Here is a 23959-nt window from a genome sequence, read left to right as displayed (position 1 = left end):
GTTCCTCTGGGAATATCCCCATATAAGATGTTTTCTGAAAATTATAAACTAAAAAGGAAGCCTTTATACCTGCCAGTATCTTATTACAGGCCTTTGCAAGTGGGAGACTTACTGAACCAAGATAAAGCTGCAGAAGCCTCTTTGGTGGTTTCCCAGTCTGCATGTCCAATGACCCTTCATATCTCATAGAAAGGGGCTTGTCTCACATGCAGATCTGGTCATGTCCCTCTCCCACAGTGGTTCCGTATGGCTTTCAAGATGAAGTTCAACTCTTGGCTACTTCTTTGTGCCTTCTCTCTTGCCCCTGTCTCCTCCTCTCTTACCATGGATCCAATGTTTCCTGTCTCTCTGCCACCCATGAACCATTCCCTCTAAACAACAACTGGACCTCCTTACAGTTTTTAATCATCTCTCCTTCAAAACTCAGCTTTGGATTCACTTGGAGGGCAAGGCTGGGTCAGAACTCTTGCTTTTTGCTCTCCTAGCATCCTGCGCATACTCTGAAACCACATTTGTTACACTGCACTGACTGATTTACTTGTCTTGCAGATAGATCACAAATCTGTCCTTTCAACTGGTCCATTTTCTCTAGCTCTTCAATCCTTTAGCTCAGCCCATGCCTGGCACAATTCTTGGGACATAATACATGCTCAATAAATGCTAAGTGAGTAAATCAAGGGTGGGATATGGTGTGGCTCTAGACCCAGATGAAACCATACCCTGCCCCGTGAAAACTACTGCTGAGCCTCCAGGTTGGCAGTTTTGGTTTTTCATTTCTTGTCCCCACCTTTTTTTTTTGGGCACTGTTGACACTGCAGAGGTGGTTAGAAAGTAGGTACCTTTTGTAACTTACACACATGTATCAGACTTAGCGAGGTTAGCTCCTTTGGGAAATTTTACTTGATGAAAATGCCACCTAGGAGAGCGCTCTGTCACCCTCTGCCCCTTGTTAGCACACGAAGCCCCTTTCTGAACCTGGCAGGATGAAGGGAAATGATACCTCTGCATCTCCAGGGTCCTGAAGAATTGCTGCCTCCATGAACAGGATGGTGACTGGCAGGTCCCCTTCCTTCAGCCTTTTTAAGCCTTCTTCAAATGCTCCAGGCCAGTCTTTGAAGGGGTTTTCAGTATGAAAGTAATAACCCTACAACAGAGAGAGGGGCCAACACAGATCCACTGATTTAACTCTTCATTGTTACATTCAATCAGTTCTTCCCGAATTTGAATTTAAGTAATTTTATTTATTTAATTTCAATGAAGTTTAAATTGCTGTTTTTTTTCCTTATTGTGACTGTAGTACATTTTCATGGTGTAGATGTTAGATATTATTTTGTTACTGAATATAACAAAATAAACAAAAAGATACCTGTAATGCTGCAACCTAAATATGATCACTGTTAATATTTTGGACTTTGTTTTCCTTCTGTTATTTCTTTTGTTCTTTTTATTTCAGCCATTTACCCACAAGATTTTAAAAATATTGACTTTTAGGACAAACTTTTGCAGAGTGCTGCCATGCACTCTCTTGAAATGTTAATACCACATACTGTACATCTGTTTATATACAATGGCCCTTTGGAGGGCTATGAACTATTGTAACATCTAGGATATTTTTTCACCTTCTACTCACCAAACCAGTTTTTGTCCCATTGTGGGGCTGTATCTCTCCACTGAGAATGCATGTTTAAAAGTTATAGATTTTCTTTTGTTGCAAAAATTTAAACAATACAGATTGTACAAATAATCTTCTAGTATTTTCCATGAGTATATAAGTTAAACAAGTCCATGCTATATGTATACTATCTATGGTGAAACAGATCACCAGCCCAGGTGGGATGCATGAGACAGGTGCTCCGGCCTGGTGCACTGGGAAGACCCAGAGGAGTCGGGTGGAGAGGGAGATGGGAGGGGGGATCGGGAAGGGGAATACGTGTAAATCTATGGCTGATTCATATCAATGTATGACAAAACCCACTGAAATGTTGTGAAGTAATTAGCCTCCAACTAATAAAAAAATTAAAAAAAAAAAAAAAACAACAAGTCCATGCTATAAAAGCAAGGTTGTAGCTTAAGCCCCATTTAATTTTAGTTATTAAAATTATTTATATTATGCTAAAAATTAATCAACCCTCTTTCGATGGTCACTCAGGTTACTTTTAATTTTTACTGTTATCATAAATAACACTACAGTGAAAGTCTTATGCTCAAATCTTTGACTGCATATGATTATTATCTTCGGATAGACTTCTAGAAGGATTTATTATGCTCAAGGCTTCGAACTATTTTGAGCCCTTGATATATGTAGCACAACTGATTTTGAGAAAGTATGCCCTGATAAACTCTCATCAGAAGTATTGGAGATAATATTTGTTGCAACCTTAGTAGCAGAGACTATCATAAAAACCAATTTGATAGATACAAACAAGCTAGTCTGTTGATGATGCTACTAAGGTTTTTAAATACATCAAAGGGAGACCTTCATTCTCCCCAGGTGTTTAGAAAGACAAAACTCTTCGTCAGAATCCATAGGGTATGACCAGCTTATGTAGTGATTTTGGGGTGTGGGACCCTGGGATGGGGAGCTCAGGTGCATGGGTTATAGCCTGGAGACTGATGTTGTACATCTGTGTTCTCTCTTCTCACTTACTTTCAATTGCTTTGTGGAAAATTAACGATTTTAATGAGATGGTTGATCTGATTTTATGAGATTGCCTTGCCTACTGTGGGACAGAGAGTACTGGAAGGAGGAAGACATCTTAATGATTATGTAGATTGCTAATCCCCTAAAATCAGAGACTATTCATTCATCTCAGTCCCCAGTATCTAGGGCAGAGTAAACAGTAAAATTTGTTGGATGGAACCAAATATCATGGAAGTTATTCAGAAATGAATAAAACTGAGAATTCCTCTACCACAAAGAACTGTAACATTAACATCTATATATGTATTTCCCCTGTGTAAGAAAATTCTATCTTTCCATCTCTGTCTTTCAAGTCACTTAAACTGATTTCTCAGTGTTTTCTTTTTTTCCCAGGCATTTTTAAAAGCATAAATCCTAGAGCAGCTGGGGCTTCATGGGGGGAATTTAGCTGGCTGTGGACTGTACTCACACATTTTCTGGGGCTCTTATTAGGGGACTATCTCTGAGGAATCCCCTTGGTACTTGACCCAGCTGTGTGAAGTGTATCTTTTCCACTGAATTCTTTGCTAGCAGCATAAAGACTACCCATGAAATAAAGCCTGAAGCCCCCCTTTTCAACCTCCAGCCCATTAATATCACTTTTGTCAGCATATCGACATGGTTTGAGCAATGTGGGATTAGCCCAGTTCTTGTTCTCACTAACCCTCAATGTTAGTTCAGTGACTGGCCAAGCTCTGGTTGGCTGCCAAACTGTCTTAACACTGATAAAAAATAAGGGTGTTCCATTCCAGTTTTGCTGCCTTCACACATTGCATGATTACACTGTTTCTATCTATCAGAATTTCTTTCAGGTCAGATTGATATTAAATAGTCTACTTAATTACTGAATTTCCCCCCCACAAAATAGTTATCAACAATTTATAAAAATATGATCCAAAAAGGATGAGAAAACTGGTCAACATTTGAGAGAAGAGAAATGGTCACCTTCTCACTGGCTGAGATTGTAACCTGGTTCTGGGCTTCCTGGTTCTCCGATATCCAGTTCCTCCGGGCCATTTCTTCCCATTCTGCTTGCATCTTATCCCAAAACTCTGTATCTGACTAGAAGACAGGAGAAATGAAGACAGATGGATTTAAGAACATGCTATATCATTTGGTTTATTTCCAAGAGACAGTTTTTCTCACAGATAAAAATGACTTCTGGGGAGGAATAAATGTTCAAATTGGCCACATCCAACGACACTCAGGTTGAAGAGCTTCTGGAGGGCACTCAGCACTCAAGGTGTCAGAGAGTATTAGCTGTGATTTTTCTCTGGGAGAAACATAGTTACCACCCGAAGAACCAGGATCATATAAAACCAAATTCAGCTAAAAATCCATTATTTGAATAGTTTCAAGTGTGGGTACCTGACACACATTTTGGGAAGGGCAGTCTCTCCTAGAGTTGCTGCCAGGCAATGGGATTGGAATGCAGAAGTAGGAAGTCAAGAGATACCTGGGGTAACAGGCAAGTTTGGCCTTGGAGTACAGAATGAAGCAGGGCAAAGGCTAACAGAGTTTTGCCAAGAGAATGTGCTAGTCATAGCAAACTCTTTTCCAAGAACACAAGAGACGACTCTTGTGGCCATCACTAGATGGTCAATACTGAAATCAGACTGATTATATTCTTTGCAGCCAAAGATGGAGAAGCTCTATACAGTCAGCAAAAATAAGACCAGGAGCTGACTATGGCTTAGGTGATGAGCTCCTAATTATAGAATTCAGACTTAAACTGAAGAAAGTAGGGAAAACCACGAGGCCCATTCAGGTATGACCTAATTAAATCCCTTATGATTCTACAGTGGAAGTGACAAATAGATTCAAGAGATTAGATCTGATACAATGCCTGAAGATCTAAGGACGGAGGTTCATGACACTGTACAGGAGGTGGTGAGCAAAACCATCTCCAAGAAAAAGAAATGCAAGAAGGCAAAATGGTTGTCTGAGGAGGTTTTACAAATACCTGAAAAAAGAAGAGAAGCGGAATGCTAAGGAGAAAGGGAAAAATATACCCAACTGATTGCAGAGTTCCAGAGAATAGCAAGGAGAGATAAGAAAGCCTTTCTAAGTGAACAATGCAAAGAAATAGAGGTAAACAATAGAATGGGAAAAATTAGAGATCTCTTCAAGAAGATTAGACATACTAAGGGAACATTTCATGGAAAGATGGGGACAATAAAGGGCAGAAAAAGTAAGGACCTAACAGAAGCAGAAGATATTAGGAAGAACTGGCAAGAATACACAGAAGAACTATACAAAAAAGGTCTTAATGACCTGGACAGTCATGATGGTGTAGTCACTCACCTAGAGCCAGATATCCTGGAGTGTGAAGTCAAGTGGGCCTTAGGAAGCACCACTACAAACAAAGCTAGTGGAGGTGATGGAATTTCACCTGAGCTATTTCAAATCTTAAAAGATGATGCTGTTAAAGTGCTGCACTCAACATGCCAGTTATTTTGGAAAACTCAGCAATGGCCACAGGACTGGAAAAGGTCAGCTTTCATTCCAATCCCAAAGAAGGACAATGCCAAAGAATATTCAAACTACCATACAATTTTTCTCATTTCACATGCTAGCTTAAAAATCCTTCAAGCTAGTTTAAAAATCCTTCAAGCCAGGTTTCAGCAGTGCATGAACCAAGAATTTCAGATGTATAAGCTGGGTTTTGAAGAAGCAGAGGAACCAGAGATCAAATTGCCAATACCTGCTGGATCATAGAAAAAGCAAGAGAATTCCAGAAAAACATCGAATTCTGCTTCATTGACTATGCTAAAGCTTTAGATCACAACAAACTGGAAAATTAAAGAGATGGGACTACCAGATCACCTTACCTACCTCCTGAGAAACCTGTAAGCAGATTAAGAAGAAACAATTAGAACTGGACATGGAACACCAGACTGGTTTGAAATCGGGAAAGGAGTTAGTCAAAGCTGTATATTGTCAGTCTGCTTACTTAAATTCTATGCCGAGTGCATCATGCGAAATGCCAGTCCAGATGAACCACAAACTGGAATCAAGACTGGTAGGAGAAATATCAATAACCTCAGATATGCAGATGATACCACATTAATGGCAGAAAATAAAGAGGAACTAAAGAGCTTCTTGATGAAGGTGAAAGAGAAGGGTGAAAAAGCTGGCTTAAAACTCAACATTCAAAAAACGAAGATCATGGCATCCAGTCCCATCAGTTCATGGCAAATAAATGGGGAAGGAACAGAAACAGTGACAGACTTTATTTTCTTGGGCTCCAAAATCACTGCTGATGGTGACGGCAGCCATGAAATTAAAAGATGCTTGCTCCTTGGAAGAAAAGCGATGACAAACCTAAACACTGTATTAAAAAACAGACATCACTCTGCTGACGAAGGTCCATATAGTCAAAGCTATGGTTTTTCCAGAAGTCATGTATGGATGTGAGAGCTGGACCATAAACAAGGCTGAGTGCCAAAGAACTAATGCTTTTGAACTGTGGTTCTGGAGAAGACTCTTGAGAGTCCCTTGGACTGCAAGTGATCAAACCAGTCAATCCTAAAGAAAATCAACCCTGAACATTCACTGGAAAAACTGTCGCTGATGCTCTAATACTTTGGCCACCCTATTCAGTGAGCTGACTCACTGGAAAAGACCCTGATGCTGGGAAAGACTGAGGGCAAGAGAAGGGGGTGACAGAGGATGAGATGGTTTTATGGCATCATTGACTCAATGGGCATGAGTTTGAGCAAACTCCAGAAGATAGTGAAGGACAGGCAAGCCTGGCGTTCTGTAGTCCATGAGTCACAACAGGTCAGGCAGGACTGAGTCACTGAACAACAATGAAGAATTAGAGTAGCTCAACTGGGACTGGCTGGGCAGTGGCTTGGGAAGCAGCCGGCCATAGGCACAGAAAGCAATACTGGTTTGTCCTACTCTGTGCCAAGCTCTGTGCTAGGAGAAAACTCAGCCTAGAAGGTGATGGTCATAAAGCTAGGTTCTGGTCTGGTTTCTAGGCCTGTACTCATCCCATTATGGCAAAGGTGTCCTCCTGGTGCTAAAGAATGAAGGAGACTAGCTTTGGGTGTGAACCCGACTGAATCTTCAAGGTCTTCTATAGCAGGATGATTTCTTTTGAAAAATAACACTTTGTGTTTTCCTCTTTATAACTTTCCTTTATGTCTTCCCAAGGGGAAACCAGGCCATTTGCTCTCCCTTACTTCAGGGGACGGAAACAGACTTTTTCTGCAAGATCTGTCCCTGGTTGGCTTGTATTTTACTGAGCCGGAAGAGAGTACTTGAGCTGTTCTGGAGGGAGGAAAAGGGGACAAGTATCTTAAACACCTTAAGAGAGGAGGGGAGATTTCCAGGGACAGGAAAAGAGAAGGAAGGTGGTAGGTTCTAAGATAAGTGGGAAATGATGCTTAGCTTTTAAGGATTTCCCTGGCAAACTGGCCTGACTTCCAAGAGAATGAGACAGGGTGTGCTAGGAACTCAGATCCCCACATGACAGAGAAAGAGACACAAACTGGACTTGGATCAACCCTTTGGGGCTTGGTTGGCTGTTAGCAGTTAGCATGATACGAAGGTGGAGACTCTGTCCTTGTTTTTTGGCACCACATAAGCATTCCATATTTGGTTGAGACTAAGTTACCTGCTTGGAAACCACTATTTTCCTTAAAGAAAACAGTGAAATGGGTACTCCTTGAACATCAAAGCTTGGAACTGAGATCCAATTTCTCTGCAAATCTCAGTTTCTATGATTCTAAATCTGTGACTTGCTACATCCCATCAAAGGTTGCTCTTCATCTTTTAATCCTCCCAGTCTCACCCTCTAGTCCACCCTCATTCCTGGGTAGTGGTTGTCCAGGGGTGAGACCTCATCTTCAAAGTTGCTCTAAATGATAATTATAAGCTTATTTCTTCTGAATATAAACATGCAGGGAAAAAGGGCCAGCCCAGTGTGATTAATCCCAGGCTACTAAGTATATAGCACTTGTTCTTCTTTACTATGTCCAGAATACTCATTTCTACCAGATATGGGTTCTGTCCCATCAGTAGAGGCTTGCTGCTGCTGCTGCTAAGTTGCGTTAGTCGTGTCTGACTCTGTGTGACCCCACAGATGGCAGCCCACCAGGCTCCCCCATCCCTGGGATTCTCCAGGCAAGAACACTGGAGTGGGTTGCCATTGCCTTCTCCAATGCATGAAAGTGAAAAGCGAAGCTGCTCAGTTGTGTCCAACTCTTAGCGACCTCATGGACTGCAGCCTACCAGGCTCCTCCGTCCATGGGATTTTCCAGGCAAGAGTACTGGAGTGGGGTGCCATTGCCTTCTCCATAGTAGACGCTTTCCCTTCAACAAAGGCTCAGGACAGCAGGTATCTTGGTAATGTGTGTCTGATATGCTAGAAGTCCACCAGTTATATGCTAGAATGGCCACCAGTTATCCAGGTTAAGGTTAGGAATAAAATTCAAAATGTCTCTTTCAATGAGCCTCTGGTAGAACACCAAATTGTGCAAATATAATGATCTCAGGTATATAACAGCTAGATAAAAGACTAGAAGGAAATATCCTACCATGTTAAGAGTAATCTGTCTTTCATATAGATGGCCAATAAACATGTGAAAAATGTGCAACATCACTCATTATTAGAGAAATGCAAATCAAAATTACAATGAGGTATCACCTCACATTGGTCAAAATGACCATCAGCAAAAAAAAATCTACAAACAATACATGCTAGAGACGGTTTGGAGAAAAGGGAACCCTCTCACACTGTTGATGGGAATGCAGATTGGTACAGCCACTATGGAGAACAGTATGGAGATTCCTTAAAAAACTAGGAATAAAACTACCAGTGCATGCATGCTAAGTCGCTTCAGTCATGTCCAACTCTGTGTGACCCTATGGACTGTAGCCCACCAGGCTCTTCTGTCCATGAGATTCTCCAGGCAAGAATACTGGAGTGGGTTGCCATGCCCTTCTCCAGGGGATCTTCTCCACCCAGGGATCAAAACCGGTCTCCTGCATTGCAGGCAGATTCTTTACCATCTGAGCAACCAGGGAAGCCCCCCAAAGTACCAAATGACCCAGCAATTCCATTACTGGGCATATACCATGAGAAAATCACAATTTAAAAGGACATATGTACCCCAATGTTCACTGCAGCACTATTTACAATAGCCAGGAAATGGAAGCAACCTAGATGTCTATCAACAGATGAATGGATAAAGAAGTTGTGGTATTTTATACACACACACACAATGAAATATTCAGTTCAGTTCAGTTCAGTCACTCAGTTGTGTCCGACTCTTTGTGACCCCATGAATTGCAGCATGCCAGGCCTCCCTGTCTATCACCAACTCCCGGAGTTTACTCAAACTCATGTCCATCGAGTCAGTGATGCCATCCAGCCATCTCATCCTCTGTCGTCCCCTTCTCTTCCTGCCCCCAATCCCTCCCAGCATCAGGGTCGTTTCCAATGAGTCAGCTCTTCACATGAGGTGGCCAACATATTGGAGTTTCAGCTTCAGCATCAGTCCTTCCAATGAACACCCAGGACTGATCTCCTTTAGGATGGACTGGTTGGATCTCCTTGTAGTCCAAGGGACTCTCAAGAGTCTTCTCCAACACCACAGTTCAAAAGCATCAAATTACTCAGCCATAAAAAGGAACAAATTTGAATCAGTTCTAGTGAGGTGGATGAACCTAGAGCCTGTTACACAGAGTGAAGTCAGAAGGAGAAAAACAAATATTGTATATTAATGCATATATATAGAATCTAGAAAAATGGTACTGATGGACCTATTTGCGGGGCAGGAATAGTGATGCAGACACAGAGAACAGACTTGTAGACACAACAGGGGAAGGAGATGGTGGGACAAACTGAGACAGTAGCATTGAAACATATACATTACCACATGTGAAATAGATGGCTAGTGGGAAGTTGTTGTATAACACAAGAAGCTCAACCTGGTGCTCTATGACAACTTAGAGGGGTAGGATGGAGTATGGAGTAGGGCGGAGGTGACATATGTATCCTTATGACTGATTCACTCTGTTGTATGGCAGAAACCAACACAACATTGTAAAGTGATTATCTTCCAATTAAAAATTAAAAAAAAAAAGAGTAAACTGTCTTTGAATGAAGGGCTGATGGGTGATGCTTTTCCTCCTTCTTTATGCTCTTTTGTACTTCCTGAATTTTCTATGAGCATGCATTGCTTTTATAATTTAAGAAAGGTTAAAAAATCATAAAAATTATCTTTCCTTTTTAAAATACCATGAAACCTGCACATTTAGATACTGAAGGGACTCATTTTCTTGAATAGGCTTTTAAAGATGCAGGTTCAGCTTGTCTGAATAGAAACAAACAGAAACCTATCAAGTGAATTTTATAATGTTTACTGACTCTCCTGAGCCCCCTGATGGGTGGTGTGAAGTGCCAATGACTTCAAGTATTTTCTAAGGCAGTTAAGTTCCCCTAGTGAGACTCCTTGGCATCTAAAGCTATTAAAAGTCTTTTGAATGAAAGAATGAGGAAGATTTTGTAAGATGTACTTCTAAATTGCAAAAGTCACCTTTCCTGCAGTTTCAAATTAGAGCAGTAGATGCATAAAATTGCTGTGGAAAGAGAACCTCAGTTGAGGTGGGGCTGTCAGGCCCTAATTTAATGAGGTATACCAGGACTGACTGTTACCACTTAGAATAAGTTCTGCTGACTAATTAAAGTGCACCACACAGTTTCATTTAATTACAGAAGACTACTTTTAGCACAATCAATTTTCATCCAGTCTCAGAATCCAGACTTCATTCTCGTAACTGCAATTAACACTGCTTCTTTTTTTCATTCCTAATCAATTTCAGAGAAACCTGAAACACATTTAAATTTTAAATATTTTAGACATGACTGAGGGGATTTTATGTATTGATGATTTTGTCAGCTGTTCTGGGATGCTGGTAGATTACTTTTTATACTCTATAGGTAATAAATTACATGCTTAGACCAGAAATGAGGTATTGTTTGCAACCCATTTTCATTTTAAAAATAGTTTTCTGATGATAACAATAGTAGATATTTACTACAAACTTGGGATATGCAGTATTGTGGTTAAGAATGGAAGCTGTCTCATCATGTTGACTTAAAAATAAATTCTGGCTCTACAGCTGACCTTCTGCAAGTCCCGTAATATCTCCAGGTCTCCTTTTCCTTATCCTTAAAATGAAGATAGACTAGTGGTCTTGGTTAGTCACTATAAGGACCAAATAAGAAAGTGTATCTGTGGCATAAAGCACATGGTAAATGTTCAGTAAAAGTAGGTGTTTTACAAGTGCTTTTGTACCTTTGAGAAAAATATAAAGAATGAAACAAAAATCACCCACAACTTCAAAGCTCAAATACACTTCTGTAAGTATTCTGGTGTTTTAATTTCTGTATATACATATTCTCTCCTAGATACTTTTCCTCTCCATTTAAATCTTTCTTTTCTACCTAATTACTCAAAAATAAGAGCAAGGTTAAGAAGACTATTGCAAAAATGGACTGTTATATAGCAATTAAAATAGTACTTATGAAGAATTTATTACAACATGGGATAGGCCTTGAGTTATAATGTTCCTTGTTATGCAGTATGATCACAGTGACAGAAAACAATAAGTAATGTGTGAGGGGAGAAAAAATAAGACTAGAGAAATGCACCTAGAGTTCATGGGTTGGAATTATGAGGAATTTGCCCCAAAACCTTTCTTTGCACTTTTTAGCATTTACCATATATTGCTAGCATGTGTTATTTTAGTGAAAAAGTAAGATTCTCTTAAAAAAGCTTCCATCCAACCTAGATGTCCATTGAGAGATGAGTGGATAAAGAAGTTGTGGTACATATTTACAATGGGATAATACTCAGCCATAAAAAGGAATGAATTTGAGTAGGTTGAACAGAGACAGATGAACCTAGAGCCTGTTATACAGAGTGAAGCAGGTCAGAAAAAAACATATATCATATATTAATGCATAAAAATGGAATCTCGAAAAATGGTACTGATGAACCTATTTGCAGGGTAGGACTAGAGACAAAAACATGTAGAATGGACGTGTGGACACAGCAGGGGGAAGAAGAGGGTGGGACGAACTGAGAGATCAGCACTGAAATACACACATTACCATGTGTAAAATAGATACTGGGAACTTGTGTAACACAGGGAGCTCACCCTGGTGCTCTAGACGGAGAGGGGTTGGATGAGGCTGTGAGAGGGAGGCTCTAGAGGGACAGGATATATGTATATTTAAGGCTGATTCACATGGCAGAAACCAACACAGCATTGTAAAGCAATTATCCTCCGATTAAAAAAAATTGTATAAAAATTAACTCAAACAACTCAATAGCAAAAACCAAATAATCAATTAAAAAGTAGGCAGAGAATCTGAACAGACATTTTTTCAGAGAATACATACAGATGGCTAACGTGAAAAGGTGCTCAGCGTCACTTATTCAGTGAAATGAAAATAATAACCACGCTTGTTAGAAAGGCTACTATCAAAAGGCAAAAAACAACAAGTGCTGGTGAGGATGTGGGGAAGAGGGAATTTCAGCAGAAATGTAAATTGATGCATCCACTATAAAACTGTATGAAGTTTCCTTAAAAAAAATTAAAAATAGAACCATTCTGTGCTGTGCTTAGTCACGTCCGACTCTTTGCGACACCATGGACTGTAGCCTCCCAGGCTCCTCTGTCCATGCGGATTCTCCAGATGAGAATACTGAAGTTGGGTTGCCATGCCCTCCTCCAGGGGATTTTCCTGACCCAGGAATCGAGCCAGGGTCTTCTGCATTGCAGGTAGGTTCTTTACCAGATGAGCTACCAGGGAAGCCCAGAACTATTCTATAATTCAGCAATTTCACATCTGGGTATTTATCTAAAGGAAATGAAAACACTAACTTGAAAAGATATGTCTACCCCCATGTTCACTGCAGCACTATTTATAATAGTTATGATATGGAAACAATTTGTGTCCAAACAGATGAATGAATAAAGATGCTGTGGTGTAAACAAACAAACAAATCCCAAACTTCCATCTTTTCAGTTTCGATTCCTCTGTGATGTTTTTCCCCCAAAACCCTACACTAGAGCAATCTCTTACCTCTCTGAATTACAATAAGAATATTCTGGATCAGTGGTTTGGAAAAAGAGGGCTGTGTGCTAGAAGCTGCCATTATCCTTGTGAACTTGAGAAGTCATTTAAACTTATCTGTACATTATCTTTTGTCATTTGTAAAGTGAGAAGACTGGGTTCATTTGACAATAACTCAGGTTTCTTTGTCTGTACAGACTGACTCAGAAGAATGAGGTGGGGAGGGAGATCTTGGTCCAGAATCATTATTTTTATTATTTTTTGGAAGGGGGCTTCTGGCCTGTTCACTGATCTCCAAAAATCATACTTTAAAATATTTCTCTAAAAGTATGCTTGACATTTTCCTTTCACTTTCTTATTGTAAAACTAGCAAACAAAAATTCCTAAGAACCATGACAAATTAAATAGTAATTAAAATATAAAGAATAAAGAAATAAGCAATTTAACTTAGAACTAGGGAATTTTAACGGATAGCAGCATATTATCAGCTCCCACTCACCAGTCTATTTCAGTCATTCTCGAGTTGAAATAGAGTAACTTTCTATTTTGCGGTCAAACATAATTGTCAATTAGAAAGATCCTGGGGTTGTGTCATGAACGAATTGACTGAGGTGAGATTATGTGTCAATTCTGCCTGTGAGGAGTCTGACTCTTCTTTTGCCTCTTTAGAAATTGATTAACTATCACTGGATCAAAACTTAAAAAAAACCATCAATCAAACATCTCATTCTGCATATACAAAGGAAAAGAAAGTATCCCTTGTAAGACAAAGAAAATCACTATGCAAGTTTGGATAAAGTATTTGCCACGATAAATTTTCCTTAAAGTGAAACTGTGTACAGATGAGTTAGGGACGTCATTGTCCTGAATCTTATAGCCCAGGCTGGTGAAGAGTGGCTAAAATGTCCCCACTCATATCACTTGTTGACTTACAGGTCAATATTAGTTGAAAATTCCATATGGCTGCCCAAAGAACATATTCAGCTTGAGGCTGCAATTAAAGAGTGCAGCACAGGTGAATTCTAGCAAACATGTAGAGAGAACAAACGCCTATCCTTCTGAAACTCTTCCAAAAATTGCAGAGGAAGGAACACTTCCAAACTCATTCTATGAGGCCACCATCACCCTAATACCAAAACCAAATAAAGATATAACAAAAAAGACAATTATAGGCCAATATCACTTATGAAAATAGATGTAAAAATCCTCAACAAAATTCCAGCAAACAGAATTCAACAACACATTAAAAAGATCACGCACTATGATCAAGTTGAGTTTATTCCAGGGATGCAAGGATTCTTCAATACATACAGATCAATCAATGTGATACACCATATTAGCAAATTGAAAGATAAAACCATCTGATAATCTCAATAGATGCAGAGAAAGCTTTTAACAAAATTCAGCACCCATTTATGATAAAAAACTCTTTAAAAAAATGGGCATAGAAGGAACCTACCTTAACATAATAAAGGCCATAGACAACAAACCCACAGCAGACAATATTTTCAAAGGTGAGAAACTGAAAGCATTCCCTCTAACATAAGGAACAAGTCAAGGGTGTCCACTCTTGCCACTATTATTCAACATAGTTTTGGAAGTCCTAGCTAGGGAAATCAGAGAACAAAAAGCGAGAAAAGGAATCCAGACTGGAAAGGAAGAAGTAAAACTCTATTGGCAGGTAACTGTACATAGCAATCCCTAAAGATACCATCAGAAAACTACAAGAACTAATCAGGGAATTTAGTAAAGTCACGGGATACAAAATCAGTACACAGAAATCACTTGCATCCCTATATACTAACAATGAAAAATCAGAAAGAGAAATTAAGGAATCAGTCCCATTTACCATTGCAACAGAAAGAATAAAATACCTATGAATAAATCTACCTAAGGAGACAAAAGAGCTGTATACAGAAAACTACAAGACACTGATGAAAGAAATCAAAGATGACATAAACAAATGGAGAGAGAGTCCATGCTCCTGGGTTGGAAGAATCAACATTGTGAAAATGACTATACTACCAAATGCAATCTACAGGTTCAATGCAATCCTTATCAAGTTACCAATGGCACTTTTCACAGAACTAGAACAAAAAATTTCACAATTCATATGGAAACACAAAGGACCTTGAATAGCTAAAGCAATATTGAGAAAGAAGAATGGAGCTGGAGGAATCAACTTACCTGATTTCAGAGTATACTACAAAGCTACAGTCATCAAGACAGTATGGTACTGGCACAGAAGCAGAAATATAGACCAGTGGAACAAAATAGAAAGCCCAGAGATAAACCCATGATTCTATGGGCAAGTTATCTTTGAAAAAGGGCAAGAATATACAATGGGAAAAAGATAGTCTCTTCAATAAATGGCCCTGGGAGAACTGGAAAACTACATGTAAAAGAATGAAATTAGAACACTTTCTAACACCATACACAAAGATAAACTCAAAATGGATTAAAGACCTAAATGTAAGATCAGAAACATAAAACTCTCAGAAGAAAATGTAGGCAGAACACAGTATGACATAAATCATAACAAGATCCTCTATGACCCACCTCCTAGAATAATAGAAATAAAAATAAACAAATGGGACCTACTTAAACTTAAAAGCTTTAGCACAGCAAAGGAAACGATAAACAAGGTGAAAAGATAGCCCTCAGAATGGGACAAAATAATAGCAAATAAAACAACTGGCAAAGGATTAATTTCCAAAATATATAAGCAGCTCATACAACTCAATACCAGAAAAACAACTCAATCAAAGAGTGGGCAAAATACCTAAACAGACATTTCTCTAAAGAAGACATACAGATGGTTAATAAACACATGAAAAGGTTCTCAACACTGTTCATTATTAGGGAAATGCAAATCAAAACTACAAGGTATCACCTCACACCAGTCAGAAGGGCCATCATAAAAAAATCCACAAATAGCAAGTTCTATAGAGAGTGTGGAGAAAAGGAAACCCTCTTGTACTGCTGGTGGAATGTAAACTGATATAGCCACTATGGAAGACAATATGGAGATTCCTTAAAAAACTAGGAATAAAACAGCCACACAATCCAGCAGTACCACTTCTAGGCATATGCCTTGAGGAAACCAAAACTGAAAAAGACACATGTACCCCAATGTTCATTGCAACACTGTTTACAATAGCTAGGACATGGAAGCATCCTAGATGTCCACTGACCGATGAATGGATAAAGAAGCTGTGGTAGGTTTATATAATGGAATACTACTCAGCCATAAGAAGGAATGCATTTGAGTCAGTTCTAATGAAGCGGATGAGCCCAGAGTCTATTATACAGAGTAAAACTAGTCAGAGAAATATTGTATATTAATGCATATATATGGAATCTAGAAAGACAGTGCTGATGAACCTATTTGCAGGGCAGCAATGAAGATGCAGACTTAGAGAACAGACTTATGGATAAGGGCAGGGGGAGGAAGGAGAGGGTGAGATGAATGGAGAAAGTAGCATGGACGCATATCTACTACCATGTGTAAAACAGATAGCAAATGAAAATTTGCTATCTGACGTAGAGAACACAAACTGGGGCTTTGTAACAACCTAGAAGGGGTGGGAAAGGTGGGAGGCGGGAGGCAGGTTCAAGAGGGAGGGGACATGTGTACATCGATGGCTAAATCACATTGATGTATGGCAGAAATCAAACCGATATTGTAAAGCAATTATCCTTCAATTAAAAATAATTTAAAAAGATGTGCAGCACCCTGATCAAACATAGAATTTTTAAAAAGTAAACTAAAAAAATTTTCCAAGTACAGTTGAATTACAACATTGTGTTAGTTTTAGGTGCACAGTATACGCAGAGAAGGCAATGGTACCCCACTCCAGTGCTCTTGCTGGGAAAATCCCATGGACGGAGGAGCCTGGTGGGATGCAGTCCATGGGGTCGCTGAGTTGGACACGACTGAGTGACTTCACGTTCACTTTTCACTTTCATGTGCTGGAGAAGGCAATGACACCCACTCCAGTACTCTCGCCTGGAAAATCCCATGGACGGAGGAGCCTGGTGGGCTGCAGTCCATGGAGTCGCTGAGTTGGACATGACTGAGCGACTTCACATTCACTTTTCACTTTCATGAATTGGAGAAGGAAATGGCAACCCACTCCAGTGTTCTTGCCTGGAGAATCCCAAGGACGGGGGAGCCTGGTGGGCTGCCGTCTATGGGGTCGCACAGAGTCAGACACGACTGAAGTGACTTAGCAGCAGCAGCAGCATGTATATGTTAATCCCAAATTCCATTTATCCCACCTGCTCTTTTCCCCTATGGTAACTGTAAGTTTGTATTCTATGAATGAGTCTGTTTCTGTCTCATATATAAGATCATTTTCATAATTTTTTAGATTCCAGATGTAAGTGATATCATGTGATATGTGTCTTTGTCTGACTTACTTCACTTAGTATGATAATCTCTAGATCCAAGAGAGAGGATAGAATTTTGATTGGTCAGAGTTAGTTTGAGCTTTGGGTACAGCCTTTTGGTGTCCCACATAGTGAGGGTCCTTGACAAAGTGGAGTCTCTTCAAGCAAGAGTGGATGAGAAGGAGCAAGCCTGTTTATGAAGCAATTCACCTGGCAAAGCAAGGCTCAGGGGACGCTGAGCACAGAATCTTGTTTTTGCAGACAGCAGAATTAGGGTGAATGAATGGCAGTTCCAAGGGGAAAGATTTTTATCAAACATAACAGGAAACTGCTTGAAAATGTGCTGCTTCTTCCTCAGAGGGATGGGTTCCCTAGCATTAGAAATTTTCAGACACAATGACCAATGTGAGAGGTGCTCTACACATGATTCACAGGTCAGTTTGACCTAATGAACCCTATGGTCTCTTACAAATCCTATGGTCTCTTGCAAGACTTTGCTTGCAGTGTTATTAATGAATTGACTTCTGGAGTCAAACAGGAAGGTACAAAATTAATAAAATCTCTATGAGATAAGAAACGGATCTGTCATGCATGCACCCTTCTCAGGCTAAGCAGGATAGGGAAGGAAAACAGACATGCTTTGGCATCAGGTAGAGGGAGGCAACCTACTTCATATCTTTAACTCAGTTTCCTGGTCTGTAAAATGTAAATGGTCTCTTAGGTTGTGTGGATTAAGTGAAGCAATGTATGTAAAGTGCTTAGAATTTGTAACATATAAATACTAAGGAATTGGAAATTAATGTTATTTTATACTTGTAAATGAAAACAAATATTTCCCAGGATAGAGAGAGGATGCAATCCCACAAATTGTAAACTGTGTGGTTCAGAAGTGTTGGAAAACAAAAATATTTGTACTAGCACTCAACAGAGATTTTCCAGTTGCCTCTGGGTAAGACATGCTTCCCTGTATAATGGAGTCGACCATCATTGCCAGTGTTGGCAGACACCTGGGCAGACAGCCTGAGGCTCTCACCAAACTACATGCCAGCCTGTTAGTTGCAGAAACATGGAGAGGAATAATTGAAACTGATAGGAAGAAGAATGGATATAGGAGGCTGGAAATAATGGAGTAAAAGGCTTGAAGAGGGTGTCAGAGGCAACCAAGAGCCATTTCTAACAGAAACTAAAGAGTTTCCTGGTCTTTGGTTTCTATTCTTTTTCACCTGGCAAATGGCAAAGAGGAATGGAGCATTAAACACAATGAACAAAGCCTGTTGTCCAAATGGGCAGGGGTCATTTCTGAAATGGCTTTTAGCTTATTCATTAGCAAATGAGCGCCCTTGTACAACCAGAATTTCACATGATTATATCTGTGTTTGTAGCTCCAATGGTATTTGCATTCATAACAAAGAACTGCTCTTACAGTGCCCTGAAATGAGATTTGGAGAGTAAGTGCAGGGTTTGTTGCTGCTTTGGGAGTAAGGTTTTGTAAGCCCAGTTTCTCAGAGGCTGCTTATTTCTTGTAGCCTCCTGGTTGCTTTTTGGGCCGCTAACAGCAGGAAACCGCAGGGCTGCTCTACCACAGGCTTTGGGAGATGTAGAGAGGCATGGGGTTTGAGTCTTGTTTCATGTATGTGACAAGTCATGTGATGCAGGAAGGGGCAGGTGGATAGTTACAGTTTAAGCCCTGACCGTTAGCTTTTCTTCCTGTAAAGCAAGTGCCTGCCTTAAGCTTTGATTGCCAAGGTATCCACTTCAAAGAGGCACCCACTTCAAAGATGGCACCCTCTTTAACGTGGGCTATCTCAAATAAACACATTGCTGGCTACAAGACTAGATAAAGAGCCAAGCTGTACATGTCCACCCCTCCTCTCATACCTCCCAGAATCTTTTGTTTAGGAGTTCTTGGTTAATTTTGACAACTGACCATTTGGGGGGATTGTTTTTCCTCTCTTCCTGAGCTTTAAATCCCACTCTTACATTTTAAATTCGCCAATAAAGAGGGAGACCTCAAAACCCTAGGTCCCCACTCTCAGCCCCAATAAAAGGAGAACCCCAGGCCCATGCTCATGTACTTTTTATTGGTGACTCAGCTGTGTACCCCAAGACAGACATGTCAGGTCCAGGACCAGTAAGTGAGGCTGTCACGTCAGGCCTCCACTAACTTACTTCATGTCCTGCTGCTCCACTGGAAGGCAAGTGAAAACATGCAGACACACACCCTGAAGGAAGCTGCTGCCTACTTGGCGGCAGATATTACAACTCAGAACTCTGGCCAGGAGGAAGAAACCATCATAGGTAGTCACCCATCTTTCAGGTAACTCCCCTCTCTCTCCCCAAACCTCCAGAAGTCCCACTTAGAACCTGCTCTGAGTGGGGCCTTGATGCGCATGACGACCAACAAGGCATGCCTGCTGCTCCCCAGAGAACGTGCCTACAGACCACACTGTCCAGTGCCTGGGAGGGTATCTGTCAGGGTCTTTCCTACACTCCTGCTGCCTTTGAAAGACTGTTTAGAAGGTCTGTGCCTTTTGATCCAGGATCTCCACTCCAGGAATTCAGCACAAGGAAATAATCAGAGCTGAAGGAAGTAAGCACAGCCTGAGCAGCTCACTTCGGCATACTTACAGTAGCCTACAGAACACTCCTGCCCCAAACGGATCGGAACAATTCAGATGTCTCATCAGAGTTCAGTCGCTCAGTCATGTCCGACTCTTTGTGACCCCATGGGCTGCAGGACGCCAGGCTCCCCTGTCCTTCACCATCTCCCGGAGCTTGCTCCAACTCGTGTTCACAGAGTCAGTGACGCCATCCAACCATCTCATCCTCTGTCGTCCCCTTCTCCTCCTGTTCCTCACAATAGAGAAGTAGTCATAATTCATTCGACTTAATTCATACTCAAATGAATTATGACAGCGCTAAGATGGCCTACTATCTCTAGCCACGAAAGATAAGCTCTTCAGAAAGATTAGAGAACCAGACAATGCTGACGATACAGTGTTAGATGACAGAAGATAAAAGCTGTATATATCAAGGTTTCTCACATGGGAAACACTGGTGAGATTCTCCATGCAGCTCAGACACTCAGCTGATCCCTCAGCATCAGTGTTATTGACGGGAGCGAGCTGTTGTGATCAGACAGCCTTGATGGTAGGGGACGGGAAGATGACCAGCAGTGGTACACACAGAATTATTCCAATATTGGGCAAACAGGAAAAACACGAACATACACAGATCAGAGCTAATTAACGCCAGGCAACCTGTGATTGGTAAGGTCATGGCCTTGTAGACCAACACTTCTCAAGCGTGAATGTGGATGGTGTGAAATGTGTGGATGAAATGTGGGTTATGTGAATGTGGATTATGGTTCACTATGTCTGGGGTGGGGCTGAAGTTCTGGACTTCTAACAAGCTCCCAATGTGGCTGGTCCACAGGCCACACAGGGACAAGCTAGCCTGCAGACTGCACTTCCTGGAGGGACAGATCCGAGCCAGGCTTGCAGGAACTAGGTGAGTATATGGGTGTGAGTTTACTTTTTTGGAATCTTCTATGCTTGCTAGGTTTTCCACAATGAAAATTCATTGCTTTTGTAATCAGAAAGAAAACCTTTTACTATTCAAAACCTTTGACTCACACCACTAACAATAAACGCTGGGAAGGGTGTGGAAAAAAGAAAACCCTCCTAGGCTGTCCTTAAGAATGTAAATTGGCACAGCCATTATGGAAAACAGCATGGAGTGACCTGAAAAAACTAAAAACAGACCTACCACAGGATCCAGCCATCCCACTCCTGGACAAAACTTTAATTCAAACACTGGTGGCTCCGTGGTAAAGAATCTACAAGCCAACGCAGGAGACGTGGTTTTTTAATCCCTGATCCAGGAAGATCCTACATGCTGTGCTAAGCCTGTACGCCACGACCATTCAGCCTGTGCCCTGCAGCCCAGGAGTCACAACTAATGAAGCCCACACACCCCAGAGCCTGTGCTCCGCATCAAGAGAAGCCGCCACAAGGAGAAGCCCTCACACCAGAACTAGAGAAAGGCCCCCGCTCGCCACAACTAGAGAAAAGCCCAGGCAGCAGTGAAGACCCAGCACAGCCAAAACTAAATAATTAAAACAAGATACATGTACCCCAGTGTTCAGAGGGGCACTGTTTAGAACAGCCAAGACATGGAAGCAACCTAAATGTCCAACAACAAGTGAATGGATAAAGATGTGGTCTACATATAAAATGGAGTATTACTCAGTCATAAAAAGAATAAAATAATGCCATTTGCAGCAACATGGATGGATCTAGAGATTAACATATTAAATGAAATGTCAGACAAAAACAAATACCATATGGTATCACTTATATGTGGAAGCTAAAATATGACACAAATGAACTTATCTAAGAAGCAGAAACAGACTCACTGCCAAGGGGAAGGAGAGGAGGGGAGCAATGGATTCAAAGATTAGAATTAACAGGTGCAAACTAGTATATACAGGATGTATAAACAAGGTTCTACTATATAACACAAGGAACTACACCCAACATCCTATAATAAACCATAATGGAAAAGAATAAGAAAAAGAAATTATATATATATAACTGAATCACTGTGTTGTACACCTGAATCTAACACAACATTGTAAATTATATGTCAGCAAAATAAAAAACAAGAAAACCTTCGACTTACTAATCATTCTTGTAAAAATCCATCCCAGGTAATTCCCCGATGGTCCAGTGGTTAGGACTCTGAATATCCACTGCAAGGGGCCCAGGTTCAATCCCTGGTGTGGGAACTAAGATCCCACAAGCAAAAAAAAAGAAAGAAATCCATCCCAAATAACAGGAAGTGAAACTGAAGGGTAAAAATGCTGTTTCTACTCACAATACTGCTGACACCAAATATGTGGGTTTTTGCACACCGAGCAATTCTGACACTAACTACCCAGCGTGAGGACAGAGATCACTCCTGTGGACTGAGGGCTCAGTCCCATAAGACTGCTCTCCTCTTCAGATGGCAGCTCAAAGTCCCTGGTTCTCACCTGTACCTTCTACCAAGTGCTTATAAATCAGCGGTTCCCATGACCCCCTCCTCTGGCTCGATAATCTGCTTCAGTGGCTCACAGAATTTAGGGAAACACTTTACTTACAATTGCTGGTTGACTACAAATGATACAACTCAGGAACAGCCAAAGCGAAGAGACGCACAGGGCAAGGTACGGGGAAGGGGCACCAAGCCTCCCTGCCCCCTCTGGACACATGATCCTCCCAACACTTTGATGGGTTCGCCAACTCAGGAGTTCTCCAAACCCCTTTGCTTAGGGGTTTTATGGAGATTCCATTACACATGTACGACTGATTAAATCACTGGCCAGGGGTGACTGAATGCAATTCTCCAGCACCTCTTCCCTTCTGGGGGTGGGGAACAGGGGCTGAACATTCCAACCCTGTAATCACATGCTCGGTTCCTCCAGCAACTAGCCCCCAGATCAACCCCCAGTCTCAGCAATCAGCTCATTACATAAACTCAGGTGTGGTAGAAAGGGGCTTATAAAGACTAACAAAAGATGCTTCTCTCCTCAAGAGCCCAGGAGCCACGGAGGTAGAACAACTATATTTACTTCTTACAGCACAGAATCAAAGGTTTACATACATTCAACTTAGAATGATTCACAACATTAAAAAATGAGCAAACACTTAGCTCTCTAATATTAAGAGAATGGCTTAAAAAGGCTAAAATAGCATGCAGTTATTATAAATAATAGGAAAGACATGGAAAGAATGCTGTAACAAATATTAGTCTTGGTGTGACAGCTCTTAAAATGCTAACATAAAATGAATGTTTATAAAGTGTTACAATTTATTAAAGTTATTTTAAAAAACAAAGGCAAGGGGCTTCCCTGGTGGTCCAGTGGCTAGGACTCTGCACTCCCAACGAAGGGGGCCCGGCGGTTTGATCCCTGATCAGGGAACTAGGTCTCATAAGCTGCAACTAAGGCCCAGGGCAGTCAAATAAATTTTTAAAGAAAAGAAAAACAAACAAAGGCAAAACAAAACTGGAGGGAAATATGTCAAAATGATAATGTCTTTGGGTCCTTGGATAGTTGGGTCACAGAGGATTTTTTTCCCTTCAACTTTTCAGAATAAAGCTGAATGGAGGAAAGGGTACCAACTGGGGTGGGTGGGGGGAGATGGCAGGGGCTGGGGGGGACCCTCTCCAGAGCGTGAGAAGGGAGCAGCTCTGTGGCCACCAGCTGGGGTGGGGAGGGCGGTGGAGGTGCAGGCCCTTCAGTAGCCCCTGAACAACTGGTTGGGGGCAGAGGAGCGGAAAGGCAACGGTTTCATGAAGGTCTAGACCCCGGCAGGAGAGGAAAGCCCCTCCTCCTCCCCCCAGAGCCTGCCAGCACTTCCAAGAATGGGTCTGGGCAGGAGCTGTCGACAGGGAGACCTCTGCCTCCTCTGCTTGCAGGGGACTCTGAAGGGACTGGCTACCTTCCTGGACACAAAGGATGTTTTCAGCTCCCCGGGAGCACTTCAGTTCTCCACCTCTCCCTTCCCGACCCCAGCATGTCACCACTCCCTAGGATTCCTTAAGTGCACAAAGAATATGAATTCGGTGACCTTCTCTGATAAAGTAAAACTTTAGCCCAGTCCTCTGTTCCCATCTCTGGCCTAAACTTCAGTTCCCTCATGTATGTCTCCTGAGAGCAAAAGGTAACAGAAACAAATGCAAACAAATAACCCCATACCACTGGTCAAAGACCAAATTAGACAGCCCTTTTAAAACTACAAAAT

The 23959-nt window shown here is 41.1% G+C and overlaps 1 protein-coding gene across 11 annotated transcripts in view; it reads right to left on the bottom strand.

Moving 5' to 3' along the window:
- Window positions 1-23959, bottom strand: part of PEX5L (peroxisomal biogenesis factor 5 like) — a 266793-nt gene that overhangs the window by 17700 nt on the left and 225134 nt on the right. For all 11 annotated transcript variants that reach the window (XM_043473663.1, XM_043473660.1, XM_043473661.1 and 8 more), the window contains 2 exons: window positions 3626-3742; window positions 1001-1144 (listed from right to left, as the gene is read on the bottom strand). In XM_043473663.1, coding sequence (XP_043329598.1) covers window positions 1001-1144; window positions 3626-3742 — 261 coding nt within the window. The remainder of the gene's footprint in view (window positions 1-1000; window positions 1145-3625; window positions 3743-23959) is intronic.

This window comes from Cervus canadensis, chromosome 7, assembly GCF_019320065.1.
Source record: "Cervus canadensis isolate Bull #8, Minnesota chromosome 7, ASM1932006v1, whole genome shotgun sequence".
NCBI classification, from domain to species: domain Eukaryota; kingdom Metazoa; phylum Chordata; class Mammalia; order Artiodactyla; family Cervidae; genus Cervus; species Cervus canadensis.
The sequence above is the reverse complement of the archived record's forward strand: the minus strand, read 5'-3'. Positions and strand labels throughout refer to the sequence as shown.